The sequence below is a fragment of the Phaseolus vulgaris genome, chromosome 3, assembly GCF_051622355.1.
Source record: "Phaseolus vulgaris cultivar YP4 chromosome 3, ASM5162235v1, whole genome shotgun sequence".
Classification (NCBI taxonomy): domain Eukaryota; kingdom Viridiplantae; phylum Streptophyta; class Magnoliopsida; order Fabales; family Fabaceae; genus Phaseolus; species Phaseolus vulgaris.
The window spans coordinates 43,571,094-43,596,811 of record NC_143500.1 but is presented as its reverse complement, the minus strand read 5'-3'; the positions used below and the strand labels follow the sequence as shown (position 1 = coordinate 43,596,811).

Here is a 25,718-nt window from a genome sequence, read left to right as displayed (position 1 = left end):
ATAAGTTGGTCTAGTCTCTTCTTCTGTGTTCAGTGTTTAGTGGCCAAGTGAGTTCAGATGTTTTAGTGGAACGACATTTTTATTAAAAAGTTAAATTGAAATTTGTGTTCTCATATATTATGATTTTGGTGTTGAATTGAATTGTATAGAAGTGGCGAGATTTTAAAATAATTTTAATTAGTGAAGTCATCTTAAAACATGTAAAGCTGAAGTCATGGATAAGTAAGTAGTATGACTTTAGTTTAAACTTTTTTTGGTTTTATGGTTATTTAGTAATTTATGATTAATAAGAAAAAATAATTAATATATTTAGTAAATGAAATTTTGTAAGTAAGATTTATAAAATATATAAATTTAAAGATTGAGTGGTTAAATAATTTATAAAAATGTATAAGAAATACTTATTTGATAAAATTTAAAAATTAATAAAATTATTGTTTTTCTAATTGTAAAATCTGTTAAAATCAAATTTGGCACAGCAATGAAGATCAATTTATCATGTGTTAGGTTGAAAAGGTATAATAGAAAAAATTTACTAATGTTTAGGAACTAGTCATTCTTTAATTTTTTCACTAATTTAAGTTATATACAATCAGATTAGATGATGGATAGTGTGATTGTCAAGAATTTTAAGATTTTAACATTTTGTGTTCATACTATCATAATCTGTATAGCATGTTATCTATTATTAATAAAGTCAATTTACAATTTATATAATATAGAGAAGGCTTACTAAGTTTAATTTCATCTAATTCGAAACGAAGATTATTAATCTATTTCTATAAGACGAAATTTAATTCAAAATTCCTTCATACAACCTAAACAATTAAGAATACCAACTAATAATCTTATAATAAAAAAATTAATGAACCAATTTCAAAGAAGTCGAATAAATATTCTTAAAAATATTGGTCACATTAGTATAAATTCTTCATATAAACAATAAAATGTCATATTTTTGTATTTTTATAATGACAATTTTTTTACTTTGTTTTAATCTTTGTTTTATTTTATTTTATGTCTTATTTGAAAATTTCTAACATATATTAATAAAAAATAATAATTTTGCCCATATTATACAATTTTTCAAACAATTTTTTTATTGCATTTTACAGAACTTACAGAGTGCGATTTCATTCATCTACTCAATAATTTAACACAATTTTTATTTTTTATTCGTTTTTCAGTTTAAAAAAGAAATAGTTTATTATTTCTTAAATCAATCAACAAATTATTGTTTTAATTTTTTTAAATATTTAACAACTTAATCAAATTATCTCATGTTTGAATCCAATGTCAATAAGAAAAAAAACCCTGCAAAATTAGAATCGTGCTGCTGCAAGATCTGGGTGTAAAACTTATACAATTAAAGACTCACCTCCACACTGGACTTGAGTTGCATAAATTGACCGTTGAAATTATATTCTATATACACGACTTCAACTTTGTCTCTTTTGCACATAATTTGTTCCATGTAGTAATGAGTTCATTGTTAATTAAAATTGTTATCGACTCACACAAATTTTGTGAGAAGTGGAGTTAAAAAAAATAATCTGGAACTAGGTGAAATACATCTTAGCCAAAAATATAATTAATTTACTTTATGAATTGTGATAAATAGAAGATTTGGTGTAAAAGGTGAATACATGAGCCTAAGAAGGTAGACCACGAGAATGTAACGTGTTAGAGGTGCACATCACATCACCTAAGCTGCCAAGGTCCCCTTCTACTTTAGACTGTTTCCTCACCCTTCTTCCAATCCATCTTGGATAACACTTTCACCACTTCTCTTTCTTTCTCCTCTTCTTTCAGCACCCCATTCTCCCAAAATCTATCTTTCTACTGCCCCTTTTTAATCCACATATTATCATTATCATTTCTATAAACTTTCCAACTCCACAACTCAAGCCTTTCCCATTTACCAACCAGTATTTATAGGCCTCCTTGTATATCACTTTGTTTGCCCCTTTTCAAACTTGTGGCTGCTATAAATGTTGCACTAAGCTACTTCATTACTCCCTTCCCTTCCACCACCTTCCATTCTGTTATCCTCTTCTTCTTCTGTGTGTGCCACTCAGATATGGGAAACTGCCAAGCCGTTGACACTGCAACTCTAGTCATACAACAACCCAATGGGAAAGTAGAAAGGTTGTATTGGCCTGTGAGTGCCAGTGAAGTCATGAAGACCAACCCTGATCACTATGTTGCTCTTCTTATCTCCACCACATTGTGCTCATCCAAGGACAATGAAAATTGCCAAAATAAGAGTGAAAACAACACCACCACCAACCCTGTTCGCCTTACCCGCATCAAGATTCTCAAGCCTACAGATACCCTTATGCTTGGCCAAGTTTATAGACTAATCTCGGCTCAAGGTTAGTTCCAACTCTCAGCTTCAGTTTTGAGTTCGACCCTTTTGTTTCTTTAACGCTTTTATGTTGTTGTTTTCCCTTAGATTGTTGATGCTTTGTTCCAAATTTGAATCTTTAAGTGGTGTTTTTCTCAGAGGTTATGAAGGGTCTTTGGGCAAAGAAACAAGCAAAACTGAAGAGAAACTTGTCGGAATCAGCACAAAAGCCAAATCTGACGAAGGAAAGGACAGACAAATCAGCAAGGAGGTCTGAGTCGGAGGACAACCTGGTAAATCTCAATCAAAGTTTGGATTTTTACTGTTTCTACTTCCTTGTTTATTATTGTCAAATTAAATCTTTAAAACAGGCTCTTTATGTAGTATTTGTGCTTATTGACAACCAATTTTTCGTTAAATAATTGTTGGTGTGTTTGTAAGAAGGGTTGGTTTTGCAAATTGATTCAGATGTATTTCTAATGACTAATTAAGGCTTTGCTAGTTCGTTTGGGAGCTTGATACTTCATAACTCCATTTTGCAGACCCGTTTTTCTGTGGTGACTTGTATAGAATTAAGAAAACTTACACGAACCAAGGAAATCTTCGATTTTTATGCTCAATTGCAAGGAATTATAATAGTGGATTTTATTGAAGAAAGGAAAGGGAGAGAGAGAGAGAGAGATTTGTTTAAAGCTATTATGTACTTGGTGGTTTCACCTATGTGATTCTTAATTTTTAATTATGATTTTCAGGAAACCAAAGGTGAAAGACAGGGGTCAAGGACAACATCAACTAATAATGCTTCAAGTGCCACAGCTAAGTCAAGAACATGGCAACCCTCTTTGCAAAGCATCTCAGAGGCAGCCAGCTGATCTGTGTTTTCAATCTTTCCCACATGTGATGTGAGGGACAGAGGAGCATTGAGCGACACTCAAACCACCACAAACAAATTAATCAATCCTTCTTCATGATTGCTTAGATCTGTGGAAATTAAATCAAATTAAATATAGTACATTCAGGGAAGCCAGAGAAAACTGAGAGATGATAAAATTCCCTTCGGTTCAGCAACTGGGTTCATGCATAATAATTGTGTATAGTAAAGGTTGACATATTGAACATCAATTAATGTATCAGATCTTACTTTCTGGTGAAATCACCCTTCAACATCATAAGTTCACCTTTATTCTTATGTATTTTTTTGTTTTTAAATATATGGTTCATCATACATCAACATCAGACAGATAATTACCAAAGACATAAATTCAGCGAACAAAAAAAAGTAATATATTTGTGAGTACTGTCACAGAAGGCTTAAGGTAAATCAAGGTTGCAAAAGAAGTTTTGTAGTTTATACTTCAAGGCGTTAACTGCGAGAACATGAACAGGTTTTCTGATCAGCTATTGTCTGATCTCTTATCTTCTCTTCTTTTGTTCAAGAAAAGAACAAGTTCCACACCAGAATTTTTTTATATTTTTGGAGGGGAGGGCGTGTTACAAAATATTTAAGAGTAATGTTTAAAGTACTAATAGTTTCCAGATCTATGACCTGTTAAAAGCACATATCATTCACACACACACAAAACATTTTAAGAATTTTGATGTATGAATAATTAATACATCTCATTTGAACAGTATTAATGTATGAATTATGAGATGGGGACAAGAGCTTGGTTGTCTTCAAGCATCCACTTGTGTAATTTTAAAATTAAGAAGAGGCTTTAATGAGTATGAAGAAAGTAGTAGTAAGATAAACAATGTGTGGAGTACAAATGAAAAGTTAAAGGGTGAAAGAGAAGGAAGATGTGACACAACACAAGGTTTACTTTAAAACACTTGCAATTGATGTGCCTGTGCAGTTCATCACTTTAGACAACCATGACACCCAGGGATATTTTTTGTTGCATTAGAAGCAGAAGAATTTTTTTTCTTGTGGCCCATTGCATTATTCGCCCCTATACTTTCTCTCTGTCTATTGCTGGTAAAGCAAAAGACCCTTTATTTTGCTTTGTCTTTTTTTAAATGTTTTCTTTCCCTTACTTAAAGATTTTGCATCAAGAAGGATTAAAAAAACAAGAAAGAAAAACTATAGAATAGGACAATTGCAACCAGCTCACCACTCGTGCACTTCCTACGCATGAAATTTAGTTGCACTGCACGAGGGGTCTCAAGATTCCATCATCGACTACATAGAATTTCTTCCACACGGCCCACCAATATTTGGCTTCTTTATCTTTTCTTCCCAAAGTGCTTTCCCAGTGTTTAAAAAATCCATAACATGAGCCACTGCATTCTTTCTTTCTTGCTTTTTGTTTGTCTGTTTTTTTTCCACTTTATTTCCCTTCTGTATGATGAACAATCATGGAGGCTACGCATAGATATTCGAGCAAAACGTGCCTTTTCTCTTTCAGATTGGAGCTACGTGTGTTTGGGTCATTAATTTGTATTATCTCTTTCGCAGCACCACAAGAATACTAGCTAGAGATGCATGTATGTGATATACATACCTGAAAAAGAGGAAGTGGATGTCTATTTTGTCTCTTTTTTTTGTATTGCTTTTTTAAATTATGGTTCTAAAGAGACGTTAATATTTGTTGGAAGCAAATTCAACCAAACATATCTTAAACTGAAAGTGAACACATGTATAGAAAGTGACCAATAGTTGTTGGACAGCAGAAACAAACAGCTAGTAAACAATTTAAGAAACCGCCTTCAAAGTTTGACTGATAATGTATGATTTTTAGATTTTTTTCTCTCTCTCCAAGTAGCATGTACCCTCAGCAAACAAATTTATAGGTGATTAAGTTAGCTTGCATGCCATTCATTATAAAATATTTTTTCCAGGCTGCACCAAAGAATCGAATAAATGAGAAAACTGTTTGTAATCTTTGTCTTGGAAACAAATCCCTCATACACAGGGCATCTAGAGTGGTTGCGGATTACTCGCCCATGGACACTCTACTAGACAGGGTTCATATCATCGACTGAGGTTATACTTATACCGAGACAATCTGTAACCTAAACCAACGATAAATAAATCAATAATAATTAAAAACTAATTAATAAACTCTAATAAATTTATATTTTCAAATTAAAATGAAATTAATCTAAAGAGCTATATAATTCAAGCTAAATGTGAATAGTATTTACCCTCACTCCTATAAATAGGTGACTGTTACCTAATAAAAGTTTGGTTTTTACATTATTTATTATTCTAACTATCAAATATTGACTTGAATATTGAATTTTTTTTTAGGAATCTTTGCATTCCGATTTAGATCTCGGAAGCGATCGAGATTTGAGAAATGACCTATATACACGTGTTCCAGATTAGCAAGTCAATCCATACAAGAACAATTGACGTCCATCATAGGATCGAGAAGGAACATCGCGGAAGATCTCGATGGTATCTACAAGATACACGACTACTGATCAGAAGACAACAAACACGAGAATAATCAAGATTGAACACATGACTCTACTTATGACACTACTCCACATCACTTCCCCTGTGGCTGTTTTGCGATGTGGGGAATGCATATCATGGGACTATTCTCTTCCACTAAAGGACAATGCATGTTCTTATTGGTAGGGATCTACTACTTCACGAAATGACCTCCATCTTGACAAAGAATGTCCAAAAATTTGTATGGAGAAACATTATATATGAATAAGACATCTCACATATCGCCAATTCCTTGACTGAAATATAGTTGAATTCTATGAAAGTTTCAAAAATTGTCACATTACTAGCTCGATAGAGCATCTCCAAACTAATGGGCAAGACGATGTGGCAAACAAGGTGATCTTAAACAAGCTAAAAAAGGACTTAGGGGTCATTAAGGAAAAATGGATAGAAAAATTCTTAAAGATCCTATGGGCATATCGGTGCACACCCCAATTAGAACTTCTATCCAATTATCCTTCTAATCAATGTTGCAAACTCAAGAAATGTCTCTACGGCTTGAAATAAGCAAGTCGCACATATGGTATGAAAAATTATCTTTTTTACTGCAATCTTCGGAATATGCTCAAGCCCATGTTGATCATAGTTTATTTATAAAAAATATTGGTTTTATTTTCACTGCTCTCATTGTTTATGTCAATGATATTGTGCTCACTGGAAATTGTGCTTCTGAGATCACTAAGATTAAAGTCACTCTCCATTCTCATTTCCATATAAAGAATCTTGGCCAGTTGAAATATTTTTTAGGAATAGAAGTAGCTTACTCCAACCAAGGCATTTCTCTTTGTCAACGCAAATATTGCCTGAACTTGATTAAGGATTCTGGTCTCATGGGTTACAAACCCTTTTCTACTCCAATAGATGACTCCCTACGTCTTCATCAAGACTCTAGTGAACCTTTACCTGACCATTTTTCATATCGACGATTGGTGGGACCTCTCATATATTTAACTAGCACTAGACCTGATATAACCTTTGTGACCCAATAACTCAGTCAATTCATGGTCACACCAACTCATACTTATCTTCAAGCTGCCTTGAGAGTAATTCGATATTTGAAAGGATGCCCCGGAAAAGGCTTATTTTTTAGCCGCAGGTCATCAACACAACTTTTTGGATTCAGTGATGTTGATTGGGCCACATGTATTGATACACGACGTTCCATCACTGGTTACTTTTTTTTATTGACAATTCTTTGGTGTCATGGTAAGCCAAGAAAGAATCTACTGTTTCTTGATCTTCCACAAAAGTCGAGTATAGGGCCCTTGCCTCTTCCACTTGTGAGCTTCAATGACCCTTTTTTCTTCTTGATGATTTGAGAATTCTTATCACTAAGAGTTTTGTCCTCTATTGTGATAGCCAAAGCGCTTTATACATTGTTGGCAATCCCATCTTTCATGAAAGAATAAAGCATTTAGAGATTGATTGTCACATTGTTCGGGAAAAATTACTTATTGGACTCATGCATCTTCTACCAGTTTCTTCCTCACATCAGTTAGCAGATATTCTTACTAAAGCCCTTCCACCACGACTGTTTCACTCCAATTTATCCAAGTTGAAGCTTCTTGACATCTTCCAACCTCTTGCATGTGAGGGGCTAAAAGAAAGCTCTACAACAGCCCAAACAAAATAATTTCAATCCAATCTATTATGCATTTTTTTATGAGTTTTTACCAGATTTTTTTAGAAAGGGAATGAGGTGTACCTATGAGTTGTATTTTTTTTGTTATTCTCTTTTTGTCCTTTTCTTTACACAAACAATGTGTATATATTCTGAGCATTGTTTGCAAAATAATACAACAAAATAATTTCAATCCAATCTATTATACATTGTTTTATGAGTTTTTACTAGATCTTTCTAGAAAGGGAATGAGGTGTACCTATGAGTTGTATTTTTTTTTTCTGTTATTCTCTTCTGTCCTTTTCTTTACACAAATAATGTGTATATATTCTGATCATTGTTTGTAGGGTAATACAATAAAATAATTTCAATCAAATCTATTATGTAGTGTTTTTACTAGATCTTTCTAGAAAGGGAATGAGGTGTACCTATGAGCTGTATTTTTTCTGTTATTCTCTTTTGTTCTTTTCTTTACACAAACAATGTGTATATATTCTGAGCATTGTTTGCAGAATAATACAACAAAATAATTTCAACCAATCTATATTTTCTGAGTTTTTACTAGATCTTTCTAGAAAGGGAATAAGGTGTACCTATGAGCTGTATTTTTTGTGTTGTTCTTTTTGTTCTTTTCTTTACACAAACAATGCGCTGAGCATTGTTTGCATAATGATACAACAAACTTTTCCATGATCTTTTTCTTTGTGTCTTTTTTTTTCCTTGTTTTCTCACGTAACATTTAAACTTTCATTAAAATTAATTTGTGTACGAGTCAAAAATTACATTTTGAAAAAGTTGATATATATATATAGATTAATTTTAATTAACAAAATAATTTTATTTTCTTTTCTAAAAATATTATGGATAAGTTTATTCTAATATTCCGAAGCGGCCAACAATAGGATTTTAAATGAAGTAATTGGCCAAAGTATATATGAATAGCTTCTGAATTCTAAATAACCAAAGTAATCCAAAAGAAATTTAAAGTTGTGGTTACAAGCTTGCCTAAAAAGTATTACAACATAAATAATGAAAGAAATAGAAGTTCGGTAGTGTAACAGTGGCACTTGATGAAACCTAAGAGTCATGAACTGGACTTGCACTGCCATTACTTGGATGTAATTGTGTAGTGTTTTGAGTAGTGAGTTGGAGATTTTCATGCTTGACTAATTGACTGAAGTTTCCCTTTTGCTTAAACAGCTGAGTATGGTGGTGTCTGCAATAAAGACGATGTTCATGGGCAACATAATTTGATGGACTGATCACACAACCTCCATGGGTGCATCTGAAACAAGACTTGTGGTAAGATTTCCCATCAACAGCCACCTGAAGAAATAACTCTGTCATCAGTCAAAGGCATGATCTAATTTGGTTTAAGGTACTTCACACTATGTTTTTCATTATGCTGTTTATGGTCACTCTTTTCTGGGGTATATCTTGGGATACCAAGAGCCCAGACCTATGAATGTGTGTGCATTTGACTTTCAAAAAATTATAACATTTTTTATTTATCTTCTCTAATTTTATATATTTTATTTGAATCCACTGTCTCCTATTTTTGTGTGTTTCAATTGCAAAGCATGCATTCTATTTATTTGATGTTTTAAAATTGTAACATTTATATTTTTATATGTATAATGATGATTATTATTAAATTTTATCTGTAAATAAATCACCTCCACTAAGTCAGGATCGTAGATCCACCACAAGATACCATGGTTCTATTTTCATTATAGTTGATTATACCAGGGTTAAAAAATATCATATAATGGTTCTGTTTTAATTGATATTTATGTTTCTACTGCTACTTCCATATTTAATAATATTAAGGTAATAATTTTGTATAACTAGGATAATCATCTTCCAAAGTGAATTTGGTTTTAAAGTAAGCACTAAGAAGGTATCTACTGCTAATTTAATTTAAAGCCTGTCATGATATTAATCTATTAAAGTTTAAGTAGACAGATTCTTAATTGTTCATTTCTTCTAAAGACACTTATTTTAGAGAAATGTTTATTTATGGGACGATCTGAATATCGCTAACTATATCATATACCTTTTCAATAGGGTACACTGTTTTCTTGCAAACAACACACTTTTCCTGAGTTCCAGAAAACAACCTTGAAATCTTGTTGTTGGTTTGGACCTGTGGAATTCCCAGAGACAATACAGAGGGAATTATTTTTTTTTTGACAAGTAGAGAATGCATTTATCTACAATCCTAAATAAGAATCCTAAGGATAGAAATGTTTTTTTTGGGTGTGTATTAATAATGTGTAAAAACCTGATCAGCAGATCTTTCAACTCTAGCAATTCTTGGAATACCTACAAACATAAATATAACAGTCAGATGAAAGGAGAAAACAATAACTTATTTAAAAGAAATAGCTGCATATATAGCATTAATTCACCTTCAAAACTTTTTTCCAAGCTGCCAGTCATCTTAAACAGTTGATCAAAATGGGGCTTACAGTATAGGACACCCTCAAAGGAACAATAATTACCTAGCTGCAGGGATGCAGAATAAAAACAAGATAAATGTGTTTCCTCTTTCTGTCTCTAATTAATGTTTAATAAATAAGAAAATATTGTTGAGAAAACAATAAATAATTTTTTATTTCAAAAGTGATATTTTTGAACAAATAATATGGAATAGAAAGTTGTCACATGGTTCTAAAAATTCATCCACAGATCAAGTCAGTGTCTGATGAGAGAGGCTTATAGATTCAAAGTTGAAAAAAGAAAAACTAAAATAGAAATGTGAATTAAGTAAAGTGCATCAAAATCTCAGACATGGAAAAGAAAATAGGTGTTAGATAAATGGTATGTTTTCAGAATCCAAATGCGAATTCTTAAATTACTATTAGTAGATAAATATAAATAAAGCATCTGAGATTACCACCAGGAGTGCTGTTCATGAAAGATACAGAAAGTTTATCAGATAAAGGAAAAATGTAACCTCACAAAGTAATCGTATTCTACCAGTCAACCACGTGAATTTGCTTAAATTTCTTGAAATTCCTTTTGTGAAAATTAGGATTTTCCTTCCTCGTGTCTAAAGATGGAAATGACATCTGGAGAAGAGTGATAAACACTCTGAAAGAAATGAAGTAGAAATAGGAACCAATTCATCAGAACTCGTGTCAACAAGAATATCCTTTTATTCTACACTTACGATATGGATTCGCCACATTCTCCTTGTTAAAGCAAATAATGTATTATGTATCTCTATCTCTTATTCACGCTAGACCTTTCTCTCTAAGATCCAATACATATAATCAATTCTGGTTTATTTCCAATCCTCAATTCTATGATTACAATGTTACTTTTTCCTATATCTGATTCAACTCACATTGTATGATTATTACTGGAAACACAACAACTTTTTTCTCGCAGGTACTCTTTAGCAACATGTCCTCCTAAAAGTCTCCACTTTCCATGCATTAAATCATAAAAATCATCAACAATCCAAAAGAAGAAAAGAAAAGAATCATTCTACCAATGTAAGAGTGAAAGCTCAAATGAAGCTTTGATCAAATTCAAAGCAAAGAAAATTTAAAAACACGATCCTATGTTCGGTCTCACCTTGAGGGTGCCCTTGCAGTGGTGACATCTAAAGCAAGATTTGTGGTACAACTTGTTGTCAGCAGTTAGCTGTTCCACCCAATACACTTTCTTTTCACAAGCTGTGCACTTCTGTGTAGTGCCTGCAAATGATGCCATCTCAAATGGTGATTTAGAATCCGAGTTGGAGAATTGAATAGAGGGTGGAATACTTTATTTTTTCCTTGTAGTTTTTTCAAAATTCTGCAATGGAAAATTTACAAACGGGTGGTGATCATGCTCAATTGTCCATTGGTCTATATTTAAGAGTTGAACAAAAGACAAATAAAAACAAAGTTAGCTGTATTTCATAATGGCCAGTTTGATGATTTGATTTGGGGCAAGCTGATTACGGCTTTGGGCCACCAATGGCACTGACGGAGCCTCTGCTAAAATGACCATTCTACCATCGACCAAGACAGATAACCATGTACATGTCTCAATCATTCACTCTTATGTCATGTTTTATGTTCACATTTTCATCTGGTGCAAGAGAGCTTATGTACTTTTCCCACTAATTTCTGCATCTCAAATATATATATACCTTCAAAACTTACCAACCATCCATAAAACTTTTATTTTCAAAATCACATTGGACCGATTAAAGAATTTAAAAATTAGTAAAGTTGATTTTTGATGGATTTAAATCGGTTCAGCTACAAGTTATCTAATAATATATTATTTTAATTTTTACTTAAAAATATAAATACCAATTTAAAATATTTAGTATGATCAAATATTTTATTTTAATTTTTAGACATATTTTAAATATTAATAAGCTATAAATTTATATTTTATTTTCATAAAAGTATAATATCACACTTTTTAATATTACTGTGAGGTCATGGGCCGATCAAGATGAGGCTGAGGGAAGCATAAGCCGATCATGCTAAAGGTAAGAATGACGTGTTGAAGGCCTGTTTAGCCTCATTGGCTCATGTCTGAGGTTGACGGGCTGTGAGGTTATGGGCCGATCACTGAGGGGCTATGAAATCATGAGACAATCACTGCTGTGAGGTCATGGGCCGATCTAAGAAATTCATGACGATACCCACCGAATCTTCATAAAAAATAAAGTGCAAAATTAACGAAGGTGGAGGGTTACAAGAATTTATGAAGAAATTAAGCTATGAAAGAAAACAGTTACAAAGAATAATAAAGCAAAAGTTTTCTATAAGAAATAAGGGAGACGAACAGGAAAGGGACCAACAATTAAGGGTCATCTAGGTCATCTATCTTAATTAGAACAATTATTTTACATGTTATTTAATTATTATAGTATTTTTATTAATATTTGTTCTACCCCCGATTGAGTCTTGAACTAGTACTTTGTTCAATTTGATCTAATTTTAAAAACATTATATAAAAAAAGTCATATCAAATAGCAAATGATTTTTCTTTACATCTTACTTAAATTAAACACTGAAAATAGCAGTGAATTATTTCAAATAAGAAGGGAATTGTTAAAAAATTATGTTGAGCAGTGACCATGCCTTGTTAATTAAAAAAAAAAACTAATTTGTAAAAAATTGTCCTGCCGAAATATCTGACTTTCACTTTTTTTATTATTATTATTATTAAGTCAAAAAGGTGTGGTTGATGAACAAACAAATTAAGAATTGAAAGCAAAAATTAGTGACCCGTCATTTTAACTGACCAGTGTAATCAAACATCATAGGAGGCGCCTCCTCTTTTTTTCTTTTTAAGAATTGTAAGCAAAAATTAGTGATTTTCATCATTAGGTATTTTGAAGTTGAATAACTTTATTTATAGTTGTTTAGAGAGGTTGTTTTAAAAAATAAAATAATTAACTTTAAACTTTATTTGAGACCCTGGTACCGTCATGATCTAGATATGTTTGATTTTGAATCACTTATGAATTTTATTTGAGAGGCTGGTGCTATCATTATCAAGATAAGAGAATAGTAGACAAAATCCATAGAATGCAAATAATCAGCAGCTTCAACTTCAACGAATACTTCAAAAGTTAATAAAAGTAAAATTGAGATAAACATCCTAAAATTTTGAAGGTTCCAAAATGTTTAAATATATGATACATAATCTCATGTACAGAACAAACACTGAGAATATTCTTTTTTTGCTAATGGAAGACTAAATTATTGCAAGCATATATTCTCGTACTTCTTCAAACTCATTGTTGTGACTTTAATGATGTTGACAATTCCTGTAAAGTGTACTAAATACGAAGCTAAGGCATTTTGCGTTAACGTCTACAGAAATAGTACCACTTTAAGAAAAATAGAAGTGAGTGTGTTTTGATATTATTAATTAATGAAAATGCATTATATTTAACTTATTTAAAAAAATTTAATGAAAAAAATAAAAAATAAAATGCTATTAAACTATTAAAAATGAGTTTTTAATGGTATTTTTCATCTTTGATATTATGATAAACTTTAAAAATCTTACTATTGAACTAGAGAATGATGTGTGGCAACTCAGAATTTGGGAGTGCAGTTCAGCCTCCGAACTTACCTTAAGCCTCCTATTATTTTATTAATTAACAGTGTAAAAATTTTATATTTATATAGTACATGGAATTTAATTATAAAACACTATTAAATATGTATTTCATGTGATATCAAATTAGTTTTCGTTTCTAGATAAATCTTTAAACTTTTTAGAAAATATATAATAAAAAAATATTAAAATGAATTATTTTTTAAAAAAATTATGTAACAGATCGATCTTCTTTTTTCGTTGATGTCGATAACTACAGAGCCAGAGAAGAAGAAAAAACAATAAGCCAAGAAAAGTTACATTGCAATACATATTTCTCTCTAAAAAAAAGGAAAAAAGATCGAATTTTAAAAAAATAAATTCAAAAGGAAAAAACATAGAGCACAATTGGACTAGCTGATCAATTTTTTATTTATTATAATTGGTTAAATCAGTAATAATCTACATTAAATATTTGTTTATATTAACTTTAAAATACACCTAGAGAAAGATTCCTAGTGAATTATTTTTTGTTAAAACGTAGTCTTTGGTTCAATGGGATATATAAGCTGTTATAAATTTCTTGTATTCAATTACTACTTATAAAACATTCATACGCCCATTTTTTTGTATTTTTTTTGTATTTTTCTTGTATTCAATTTCTTGTATTTTTACTGAAGAAATAAACTTTTTGCTTACATTTATTGTCATGAATCAACCCACAGTTCCATAATAAAAATATCATATTTTGGTAATTAAAAAATATTTTTACATTAGAATTTTTCATAATCCAATTTAACAAGCAGAGAAAAACATACAGAAATAAATCAGCACTTCAAAGAGGGAATGTTACATGATTATTTTACAGAGATAACATGTTTTTTTCTAAAAAATCAACTGAATTTCTAAACAATAGGTTACTTATGGAACGATTTTAAGATTTTATTCACAATTATGGGTGGAAGTATGTAACATGTCTAACACAAAATGTGCTTTGTTTTCTTTAGAAATTTAATTAGATTAATTTATTTTCATTAGGATTGTCTTGGAAGGATTTCCATATTTGTAGTAGTCAATTTTTATCTAATGTCCATAACCATAGTGTTCGCGATCAAAGTTATATAAATAATGACCCTTCTACTCTTTGAATGATAAAGAATAATATTCACTTTTACTCACAAGTCTAGTAAAGCATTGTTCTTTTTCATTTAGATTAGATTTTTAACTAATTCATTATAATTTCAATATTTCAATTCAAATTTGATTTTGTTTTAATTTAGAGATAATTGTTTCATCCTTTTAGATATGGTAAGTTTTATTATTTTGTTACCACTTTGTATTTAGCCCTTGTTATGTTTTTTTTTTATGTTAGTCGTTGTTATATATATATATATATATATATATATATATATATATTAGGACCTGATTTCAATTCCTTCCTCCAGTAAATTGCAAAATGTTAATATTGATGAGTGAATGACACACTCCTTTTCAACCAATGTATATTTCTCGTGTAGAGAGTTATATCAAACTTTTTCATTATTTCCTTCATCTTGTCCATAATCGCATTTCATAGTTATTTTTTTCATTAAATTTTCTTTCACTAAATTCCACCAAAATCAAATGTAATTTTGAATCACAGTTAAGTCATTTTGAATCTAGTAAATTAGTTACAGACAAAACTATGTTTATTTTCTTGTTCACAACACTCGATTTCGAAGCTTTTCTCGAAGCCATATCAAGTTCTTTATAACAAAAAGATAGTGGCAAATAAATCACATCAAATTTGACTTTAATAACAAGCTCATTTTAAAACCAACTGAACCACATCTGAGCTAGTAGGTTGGGTGCGAACATTTTATAAAGTTTAATGGTGAACCAAGATTCTGGGGAAAAACTGATTTTATTAGACAACATGCTTACAAAAATATGATCCAGAAGAAAGGTAAGTGGATCTTGAAATTACTAAGCATCTGCCAACAACCATAAATCCTCTCCTGACCGTATTTACAAAATTAATAACAAAAGGATAGAGTAACTCTATGACATCTGGAAAGCTTTAAGAACAAATGCACAGATGTATTTACATTTAAGAGAAACCATAACTTTTTCTCTTTAAAAAGGGCAGAATGATTTTTTGGCGCATTCATGAGCAATGTACATTACTAACTGAACTTTCATATTCTTCACAATCTTACCTGTATTTGGTTTCCCCGTTTCCTAACCATGAACCATTTTAGGACGTTGCATACCTTTCTCCATCTCCTCTGCGCACCACCATTGGCTGTAGAACGTGCGTGCATGAAGCTATCAACAGCACTCTGTAAATCTGCTTCAACGTGAGATTGAAGATCAGTATCAAAAAATTTCAGATGATCTTCATCACTAAAAGCATGAGCAATTGAATCAGTGTCACAGATCAAAGAGTTCGAGACTTGGACTGGAAAACTGAGGGTCTGATCATATCTAAGGCCCATGCTATCGAAATTAGGCAAGCAATAGTCATCCAAGCTACTAGTTCCACCAACAGAATAAATGGATGACATGATATCCGGAGAAGAAGCGCTTGCTTGGGGGTAATTGAATCCTCCAGTCTTTTGGGGACCCAAGAGCTTGTTGGCACTTGATCCCTCAGTCTTGGGAGAGCTCGGGGAGTGAAGCACATTAGTTAAGTGTGAAGACCCATCCATGAGAGAATCTTCATCTTCAAAAGTTGCATATTTCTCCCCTTGTTTTAATGCAGTGGCAATTGTATTTTGAGCCTCAACCTGATGGTGGAAAATCATATTGCTAATTGTTAAAGAGAAATAAGAGAAGGAAAGAGTAAAGCAAGTAGTATAGGTGATGAGGGATAAATGCCTTTTCAGTTTCAGACAGCTTATCTACTGTGACATACTCGCATTCAGAAAGCAGTCCAGTCACTTGTCCCACAGCATTGAAGACCACCCCATGTTGTTGAGAATTAGAGGGGAAGTACACGTGCCTAGTTGTATCAAGTACACAAGTTCGAGCATGCTCCACAGTTACTTCCCACATCTTTGCAGACATCCCAGTGCCCAGTATCTGCACATTTCCAAGCAATGAATTTATTCATTTGCCCAAGTGAAACCAAGTACTTGACTATTTTAAGAAATGATTAGAATGTTTAACATTCAGAACTTTGGTTAATCAAAGGAGTGGTTTACTTTTATAAGAGGATGAGAATAAGATCATATATGTTTTATATAATGATTCTCCCATAGAGCCTAATCAAGCTCGTGACAGGAACAAATGGGATGTCCTCATCAATGTATGAATCTATTACCTAGGAGGTTTCTGACTTGATAATTACAAATCTAATCTAAATGCCTTGACAGTTGACACAACTGGTGAAAACTACACTGTGCCAATGAAAGTTATTGCCAAAACCCTTCAAATGACAATCTATAAAATCAATTTGCAAGTAAATAAACACTTTAAATTCTTACACTGCGCAGCTTTGCTGGATCCAGATTGAGAAGCGTGAGAAACTCTCTAACAGTGAGGATCTTTTCCCGACTCAAACGCTTGTGGAAAGCTCCATCCTTGCCTATCTTTTCCAGTCTCCAAACTTCATCAGACATACTCGGAGGATGGTGTTTCTTATACACTGCAGACAAAAATCAGACATTCAAACTAAGTTTAAATTCCTCTCTTGTTTTGACAAGTGACTCGAAAAACCCAAATATGTTCTATTATATATATTTACTGTAATGAAGGGGCTTAGTTTTTTAGACTTCTAATTCATTTCCAAAAAGAAATACAGAATGCTTTACACCAAAAAGAAAATCATGGGATAATCAGATTAAAAAATCAGGACCAGTAAACAGCATGTATCCTGGTTTTCTGTTACTACATTCTCGACATAAAAAGAAGTTAAGCAAACCCATCACGACATTATGTCAAATGCATAAATTTTTGTGTTGTTCAATGTTTCTTTTTGTTCCATATCATAAACATCTCAGCCGTCTAGAGTTCAAAATTAGTCTAAAAGGTAAATTTTGATAGCCTCTGCAAACATTAGATCTTGATACGTCTAAACAGATATAAATACTCACATTCTCCCCTGTGATCTCTGACAATAAATGATTCTGTCTTTGCTTCTCTTATTCTAACACCATCAAAGTTGTCCACAACTCTTGCCCCAAGCCTGAACCTGCGACTCCTTGTCCAGCTTGAATTATCTGTATACGAAATTTCACCCATCATACCAACACCATCTTTAAGATATAAAATTACATCTCCTGTAAGAAGGGGCTTTTTTCCTTCCCTCTCTCTCACAATATTGCTCTTGAACTCTTCGGGCATCCAAATATCACTTTCTTCTTCAAAATCACCCTCAAGAACTACAATTTCCACCTTAGCCATCGATTCAGGTCCTGTACAGACAACCTCCCCTGTTAGACCATCAACTAAACTTATTCTTAGGTTAGAGCCATCCTCTCCTTCAATCCGACCACCTGTAAAGACAGGCAGAGAAATGCTGTTTTCAAACTGCAGTTGCAAATTTCTTAATTCAGTAGTATGCAACTCCTTTCCACAGGTCCTGAAAACAAGTAAAAAGGATGCATAAAAAACAACTTCAGTCAAGCTAAACAACTTCAAATCATTCAGTTACAGCTTTTTTTCCCAGTACATTCCTTTAGCTCAATACCATGTCCAAGATACTGGAATTTAAATAATCAGCAGGAGATTATTTCTTACTGTTTCACGCTGGTTAAATGCCTCTTTAGGGCTGCCTCAACTTCTTCCTTAACCTGTAAAGAGATCACATATTTGATTGGTATCTGACATCAACTATCAGTAAAAGTGGAACTAACATTTACAGGATCAAAATCCAAGCATGCTACCTTAGAAGAGAGAGAGAACTAACATAGGAATTCCCTTAAAAAATCACATACAATTATTCATAACATTGATGTCCTAGAAAGGGAATTCTGTTTTGCTGCATTACTGGAATTAACACTCATACCAAAATATGAACACGACTACATCTTGTTGGTTCATTTATCTCACAAATATAATAAGCAGGGTGCAGGGTTAAATTATGAAATGCATAACCTAAAGCAACGAGTATTTTGTTTGTGTAAATCAGTATATATGCTTTCCCGATACAGGAAATAAATAATGGAGGCATAAAATTCATCTTTGGTAAGTCCTCCACATGATCGTCCCAGTCAAAGACCAAAAAGAAAGGTTGGCATCTTAGGGGATAAGTGCACGAGCACAAATTCAACCAGGGAAGTTCTTCAAGTGTTTTCTTCCCCTTCACGCTTCCTTGTTTTTCATTTTATTTATAGATTATAGACAAGTCTAGGAAACTAGGTGAGTAGCTCAATTTTATCAAATTAAATATTTCCAAACTTGTTTTAGTACATCAAAACTATTTAAGCCCAATTACAGGTTTTGAAACCAGTCAAAGTAGGTCTAAAGTATATCTTTGGTTTGTGAGTCTGCTGTGACACAACATGCTCAAAATCCAATCACCGAATGTCACTGCATACCATAGAACTAATATTCAGATGCTTTTACATGGAAAAAGGATTGATTAGAAAGCAGTCTGAAGTTGTCCACAATGGGGAATGGTGACACCTGGTGTTCGGCCAAAACAATAGGCACCATAAAGTGGATGCAACACAAGTTATCTGCAGGCTGCAACCCATGGTGATACTCACAAGCAATACTTAAATCGTCTCACTAAATGAATTTAATCATTTCAAGAAGCACAATGATGTCCACAAACCACCAAGAAACGCCCAAGATTAATAAACATATGACAACTCCATGAAACAGCATAAACAGAAAAGAAAATGGAATAAATAAAAGCAACTAATCCATAATAATATGACGGGTGAAATTCGTACCACTTTACGAACCAATGGCTCAAGAATTGGCTCCAGCAAATGCCCGAGTGATTGTAATCTCATCACGTCACGCACCACACTACACATTATTCATTACAATCAAAGTCAAAAAGAAAAACTTCACAGTTCCGTTAATTAATGATAGTACTCAACAAATTTCATGTGAGTCTGATTTGCCTTTTCCATTTAACAATCCATAGCAGCACATAAATTCAAGTATACATTTCAGGTTAAACAATCAAGAAGAGAGTCGAATTCGCGCTACATTTAAACAAACACATGCAAGTCCCTGATCCCACGCGAGCATTTTAACAGGGAGACCCAGAATAAAATTGAACCTAAAGAAGACGCATTGAGCGGGAATTGAAAAACCCGATTGGGGAGTTTGCAAGTGGGACACGCACCTGGAGAAAGGAGGCGGCTTCCTCCGCTTGTCGTCTGGAGTCTTGCCATCATCGGGGCGGCGCTTGAGCGACATGGGTGAGGGAATAAAGAAGAAATGGGTGCGCGGCGGTGTTGGGTATTGAAATCGAGCAACATGCGGCGACAGGGAGCGGTGAAAGATAGAGAGGAAGAAGAAAGGAAGCAGAAAGTTACATATATAGTGTGTGGATACGACAGGGGAGAGATGGAGGAAGCGGTAAAGGACAAGAAAAGCAGCGGTAAGGTCCAAACAAAAAATGATAAAAGGGGTTAGAGAGCGCAGCGTGCGTTCTTCTTCTCTCCTTCTCGTAGTTCCACTTTTTAGTACTTGCGTGTCATGTTTCTAACCATTGTCCGAGTTTGTTTGCGTCTGGGATGCTTCTCTGCCTTCAACTTTTCTCGTCATCTACTGCCACTTTTGGATTCGGATTTCGCAAACAGCGACAACGCCACCATCACTGTGTGATGATTGAGTTGAGTCAGGGGAAGAGAAGAAGGAAACGGTTATTAAGTTAAAGTAGGTGAAAGAAGAAGGAACAGCACAATAACATCTTAGGCCAAGGGAGAGTCAGTGGGGTCCATTATAAGCGCGTTTTACGACTTGGTAAAACGGGGTCCGCAGCAGCAACACATAAATATCCCCTTCAACGCGCTTCCCGTGAGTGAAGTATATGTGATATACGTTTCCAACCTCTCTTATCCCTCTCCTTCAAACCTTCTCATAACTATCCTTCCACACCAACAGAGCAAAACAAAATCCAAACTCTTTTTCACTCTCTCATACCTTCTTATTCTTCTCTTCAATTACAGATGAAACTCTACGTTGAAGATTACACATCGACTATATAGATTCAGACAATTTATTATATATAAGTGGGCGCAAATCTCACATCATTAGTCAGTTTTATAAAATTGAATTAGGTTTAAAGTCCATTTGATATTTGAAAGAGTCATTTCGAGTCTATCCTAACAAGTGTTTGTTGTCCTTATCAGGACACCCGCTATCGACCGTTATCGAACTACCCATAATATGTTATTTCACGCACGAGTTGTCACTCTCAGCATAAGGAATGTGTGAGTACAAACCTCCCCTCTTGAGCCTGATTTTATGAGATTGAGTTATGCTTAAAGTTCACTTTATAATACTCTAATTCTCAAATTAACTCCTTTCATATGACTAAAGTTCTTTATTTTTTATTTGGAATTATTAAATACATTTCATTATGAGATCATAGTACTTATTTTCTATGTTTATCCACAGTTCAAAATGGAAACAGGTCTAGTTTGGAAAAATCTTTCTATATAAATTTTTTGAACAAACGTGAAAATATTTTTTTAAATTCAAATTAACTCATACCTAAATTAAGAAATATGTTTTATTATTATTTTCGTATATTTTCCTTATAAAAGTCTGTACAGATAAAGTTTTCCAAACTAATTCCTCTTTAAAAAGTTTTTTTTTTCCCAACTAACGAACACAATGACACATAATCATGGCTGTTGGTTGTTGAATTTGAAGAGCATAGTATAATAAAAATGCTCACACCAAACAAAGTATAAATTAGTATGTTTGGTTGTTGAGAATTTTTTTATAGAACATTATGATATTTAACTTAAAATCAACTTGATTTTCATAATATATATATATATATATATATATTAATTATATTAACTAAAGAATTATTTGAAATAATATTTTGTATTATTATAACTCATAATCTTAACAAAGTTGAGTTTGAAAGTTGGATATATAAGGAACGAGGGTTGGGTTTATCTTTTGATCTGTGTCTGACCTAACGAAAACTGGACAGCGAAAAGGAAACATACACTTATCTCCTGTAGGCATGCCTAGGCAAAGTCATGTCATCATAGGTTAAGGGCAGAGGTAAAACAATACAATTTAAAAAACAAATATTGTGTAAATTTATGTGAGCATGACCTAAGAATACAAATCATAAGTAAACTAACTTTATCTTTACAAATAATTTTTTTACAAAAATTTTCATATTAACATTTTTAAATAACACCTCAACTAACAACAATTTCTCATCAGAATATTTTATACCTTATATAAGTTAAAATAAGTATACATTATTTTCTTATATTAAGAACAAAATTGATTCAAAATAACAAATTTATTTTTAAAAAGTGCATCCAACAAACAACTTAATGAAGCTATGAAATTTAGTGTATGGGTGCATTAATTGTTAATATATACGGTGAAAAGTCAATTGTGTTCGATATCATGGCTGGAGAAACACGTCGCAATTTTATTATATGTACATGAATTATTTAAAACCTTACCAAATAATTCACTTATTAACCTCCAAAATTGTCGACACGTAAAAGCTAGTAAATTAATTTGGGCATGATAAATTGGATTAGTCAAATTTGTGCCTAAATGTATGAAAGTAAGATTGTTTTCTTTTTTTGTTTCATTGACAAGAAGGTTGCAGTGTTGGGCAATGGTATGATAACTTATTATTTTCTGACGTAGTGCTGATATGTTAACTACTTTGAGGTGTTTAGAAGAAAACAGTAACATATGTGAGACCCACAGATTAAGTGCAAAACTACGTTGGACTTTGATTCGGAGACATTATGCTCACAGAATTGTGTTTTTAGAAGACTGGATTCGGTATGCTGCTGTGTCTAAATTCCCGTCACGTGTGCTGTTTTATTTTGTTCTCAACAACACCTCACACTTTTTTTAAAAATAAATAAATTGTTCTCATTTAATTAAACTGTGCATTCAATATTAAATTAATTACGAAGATTGTGTGTTAAAAGTAAAATTATTTTCTTTTACCTTGATTATATGCTTCCTATTTTATTTTGCTCTTTTTTTAGGATATATATATATATATATATATATAATTAATATTAGTTAACATATTTGTAACTTTATATTTGGTATTTAACTAATTTAAGTTTAGTCAAGTAAATCCTTATCGATGAAAAATTTAAACCTTTTATAAATAGTTACATTCTTAAAAACTCAATGGTAGAACATCAGGTTTAACCCATTTAGAAGTTTACTTCATATGTAATTCAGAACATGTTTTCTTTAAAAAAATTCTTCTAAATATTTTACCAATATGAAAAATACTCACGAATTATAAATTAATTTTTGGATTATGTAATTTAAAATATTTTAAAAAAAAATATTCTAAATTATATAATCTAAAATTTAAATTTACATTGTACACGATGGTTATTCAAAATATTTTACTTAATTTAGAAATAAGTTCTAAATTGCCTAATACAAATTCCAGATTGCCTAATACAAATTCTGCATTGTCTAATCCAAAAATATTAAAAAAATCAATTAATTTTAAATTATGTAATATAGAGAATTTCCATATTACATAATCTAAAATATACACAAACACTACAAAAAAATCATGAAATAGAAACCAATTTTTAGATACCAAAATAATTAGTTTCAATAATAACTAAATTAAAAACCATTTTAAAATATATTATTGTTAAATAGTTTCTAAATTGGTATCTAATTAGCAATCAATGTTTTAACTATCAATTATTTAATTTCTAAATTTAAAAGACCAATTTGATTTTAATTTTTTTACTTAATCTAGTAGGGACAATAATTTACATCGAATTTATAATTTTTTATTCTGGTATTGTTTCACGCATTCGTATATTATTTGCTCACATCTCACATACAATTACAAAAAAATAAGCACAAGAATGAGTTAGTGAAATAAAGCATATCTATCAAGATATCAAATACATTCCACACTCTCAACTCAAAAAGAGCTCAATATTCACATACATTCTCAAATTCATAACTACTAATTCATTATCCAAGATAACAAGCTAGGAACTTTAAATTCTCAAATCTTAGACTATTTTTATCACTTCAATGACCACTTATCAACTAAATGTTGAGAAATCTAGAGAAAAAAATATTTGTTTTGACATTTCTCACTCAAATGTTAAATTATGACTTAAGTAAGGAGTATCTATTGGATGACCAATTGCACTATTGAGATATCAATTGAACACATGCTTGAATGATAGTGTTATACATGTAATAATTGTCATCTCTTGAGTTTTTGCTCAAGTAATGACTCGACTCTCAATCAATATTTTCAAAAAAAAAGAAATGCTCACATAGCATAATAGAAAACTCACATTCTTATAATAAGGAAAATATAAATATAAAATATTATAGGAGAAATGAAAAATTAACTAGATCAAAATTTTTTATTGACTTATCTTGATCTCCTCGTGTTATCGTTTACTCAAATGAGGAACTTAATCATAAAAATGATGAATAATTATTCTTGAATATTAAAGAAAATACATATATAGTATATCTAGGTTTCAAGAATGAAATTTTAGAATAAATGAACAATTAATTGTTTTTAACATATTTATAAATATGTTTTAAAATATATATATATATATATATATTCACTCTCTATTTAATTTAAACTCTATCTCTTAATATAAAATATTTATCTCTTTAACCATGTTGATTTTCTACCACACAATATTGTTTATCTTATAATTCTCAATTTTGGTCAATTTATTTTTAAAAGATAAACTTTTTCTTATTTGAACTTCTTGAAGTTTCGAACTATGATAAGAATTAGGTACATATTTTCTTAATTGAGACACAAAAAATATTATGCAAATTTGTGAGAGAAAGTGGTAAGACAATCTCACAAGTCATTGTCTATTTGTTTTTTTTAGGTCTAATGACTTTAGGAGTTAATTTTATCAAATTAAAGATGATGACTTTATTGGAAAAATGTTTGACTTTCATTTTTGGATAATATTTTTACACTTCAATATAAATATTCTATTAATATTTTAAAGTAATGTATTCGGATATAGAATTTTAAGAGTATAATTTATTTTTATAAAAAAATTTGAATGTTTTATGATAAAGTATGTTGTTTGAGTCAAAATAAATTCAAAATAAATTCAAATTCTAGAATTTCATTTGAAGAACAAACTTACTTAGGATTAGATAATTTTAAATTCTACCTAAAAATGTAAGAATTTGGAATTCTTTATATTTTCAAATTCAAGTTTTTTTTTCTCTATATTTTTTCTGTAACTTAATTTGGGTTTGATTTGACCAAGATAAATTGGATGAGTACTTTTCAATTAATTTAAACTAGGTTTTTTTATGAGGTTAATAAAACTTATTTTACGATTTAAATTGTTAGATTTTTTTTAAACCACTGCTACTTTTTACTTGATATAAATAAGAATTTTCTTCAGACAATGTCTATGAGTATTTTTTTTCGAAGGTGGATTGAATTTTGTCAATGTGTGTCATGATATTTTTTTTATTAATGTTTACAATAATTATTTTCTTATCATTGATACATATGTTTTTTTTCAATAGTTTGTTATGATTTATATGTTAATTGTAAATATTAACTACAACGATTTTTTTTCGGTGTAAATTTGGAAATTTTTTTAATCAACTTTAATTATAAAGTAAAAAAAATAACTTAAACCATCAACCTCATAAAAAATGTTTAATTGTCATCAGCCTAAATAATTATGATTAACATCAACCAAAAATAATATCACTTGATATCAATTAAAACACAAATTTATAAATATTCGTTAAATAAATCTTAACACACTTTAACTGAAAAATAAAATCATCAAAGATCGATTTTTTTTATAAATATTGATTTTTTGAATTATATGATTATTAGTTTATAAAGTTTAAAGATAATTGAAATACTTTATCCAAAAACAAAATTTAAAATTTAAAATTTAAAATATTTAAATTATCTTCAAACAAAATATTAAAATAAATTAAAATTTAATATATTAAATATTTTAGAAATTGTAAAATTTCGTACGAAAAATAAAAATAAGATAAGTTTAGTTAGTGTATCTTCTCATATAAACATCTACCACTCT

General features: G+C 31.1%; 3 protein-coding genes across 5 annotated transcripts; 1 reads left to right on the top strand and 2 right to left on the bottom strand.

The window, feature by feature from the left end:
* The first annotated feature begins 1,644 nt into the window (after positions 1 to 1,644).
* LOC137807838 (uncharacterized) lies at positions 1,645 to 3,500 on the top strand. The gene is made up of 3 exons (XM_068608660.2): positions 1,645 to 2,375; positions 2,507 to 2,640; positions 3,100 to 3,500. Exons 1-3 carry the CDS (start codon positions 2,081 to 2,083, stop codon positions 3,217 to 3,219), a joined length of 549 nt encoding a protein of 182 aa, XP_068464761.2. The 5' UTR covers positions 1,645 to 2,080; the 3' UTR covers positions 3,220 to 3,500.
* Positions 3,501 to 8,335: 4,835 nt separating this feature from the next.
* LOC137807842 (LIM domain-containing protein WLIM1) lies at positions 8,336 to 11,547 on the bottom strand. The gene is made up of 5 exons (XM_068608667.2): positions 11,017 to 11,547; positions 9,843 to 9,939; positions 9,716 to 9,756; positions 9,488 to 9,577; positions 8,336 to 8,757 (listed from the first exon to the last, which is right to left on the bottom strand). Exons 1-5 carry the CDS (start codon positions 11,152 to 11,154, stop codon positions 8,509 to 8,511), a joined length of 615 nt encoding a protein of 204 aa, XP_068464768.1. The 5' UTR covers positions 11,155 to 11,547; the 3' UTR covers positions 8,336 to 8,508.
* Positions 11,548 to 15,378: 3,831 nt separating this feature from the next.
* Positions 15,379 to 20,559, bottom strand: LOC137807841 (Calmodulin binding protein-like protein). Of its 3 annotated transcripts, none has more exons than XM_068608665.1 (7): positions 19,781 to 20,559; positions 19,377 to 19,455; positions 18,217 to 18,269; positions 17,571 to 18,058; positions 16,962 to 17,122; positions 16,354 to 16,557; positions 15,379 to 16,262 (listed from the first exon to the last, which is right to left on the bottom strand). In XM_068608665.1, exons 1-7 carry the CDS (start codon positions 19,852 to 19,854, stop codon positions 15,681 to 15,683), a joined length of 1,641 nt encoding a protein of 546 aa, XP_068464766.1. In that variant the 5' UTR covers positions 19,855 to 20,559; the 3' UTR covers positions 15,379 to 15,680. The 3 variants fall into 3 exon arrangements, with proteins under 3 accessions (XP_068464766.1, XP_068464767.1, XP_090155672.1); XM_068608666.1 differs by having other exon boundaries at positions 16,391 to 16,557; XM_090299546.1 differs by lacking the exon at positions 19,377 to 19,455 and having other exon boundaries at positions 19,781 to 20,448.
* Positions 20,560 to 25,718: the final 5,159 nt, after the last annotated feature.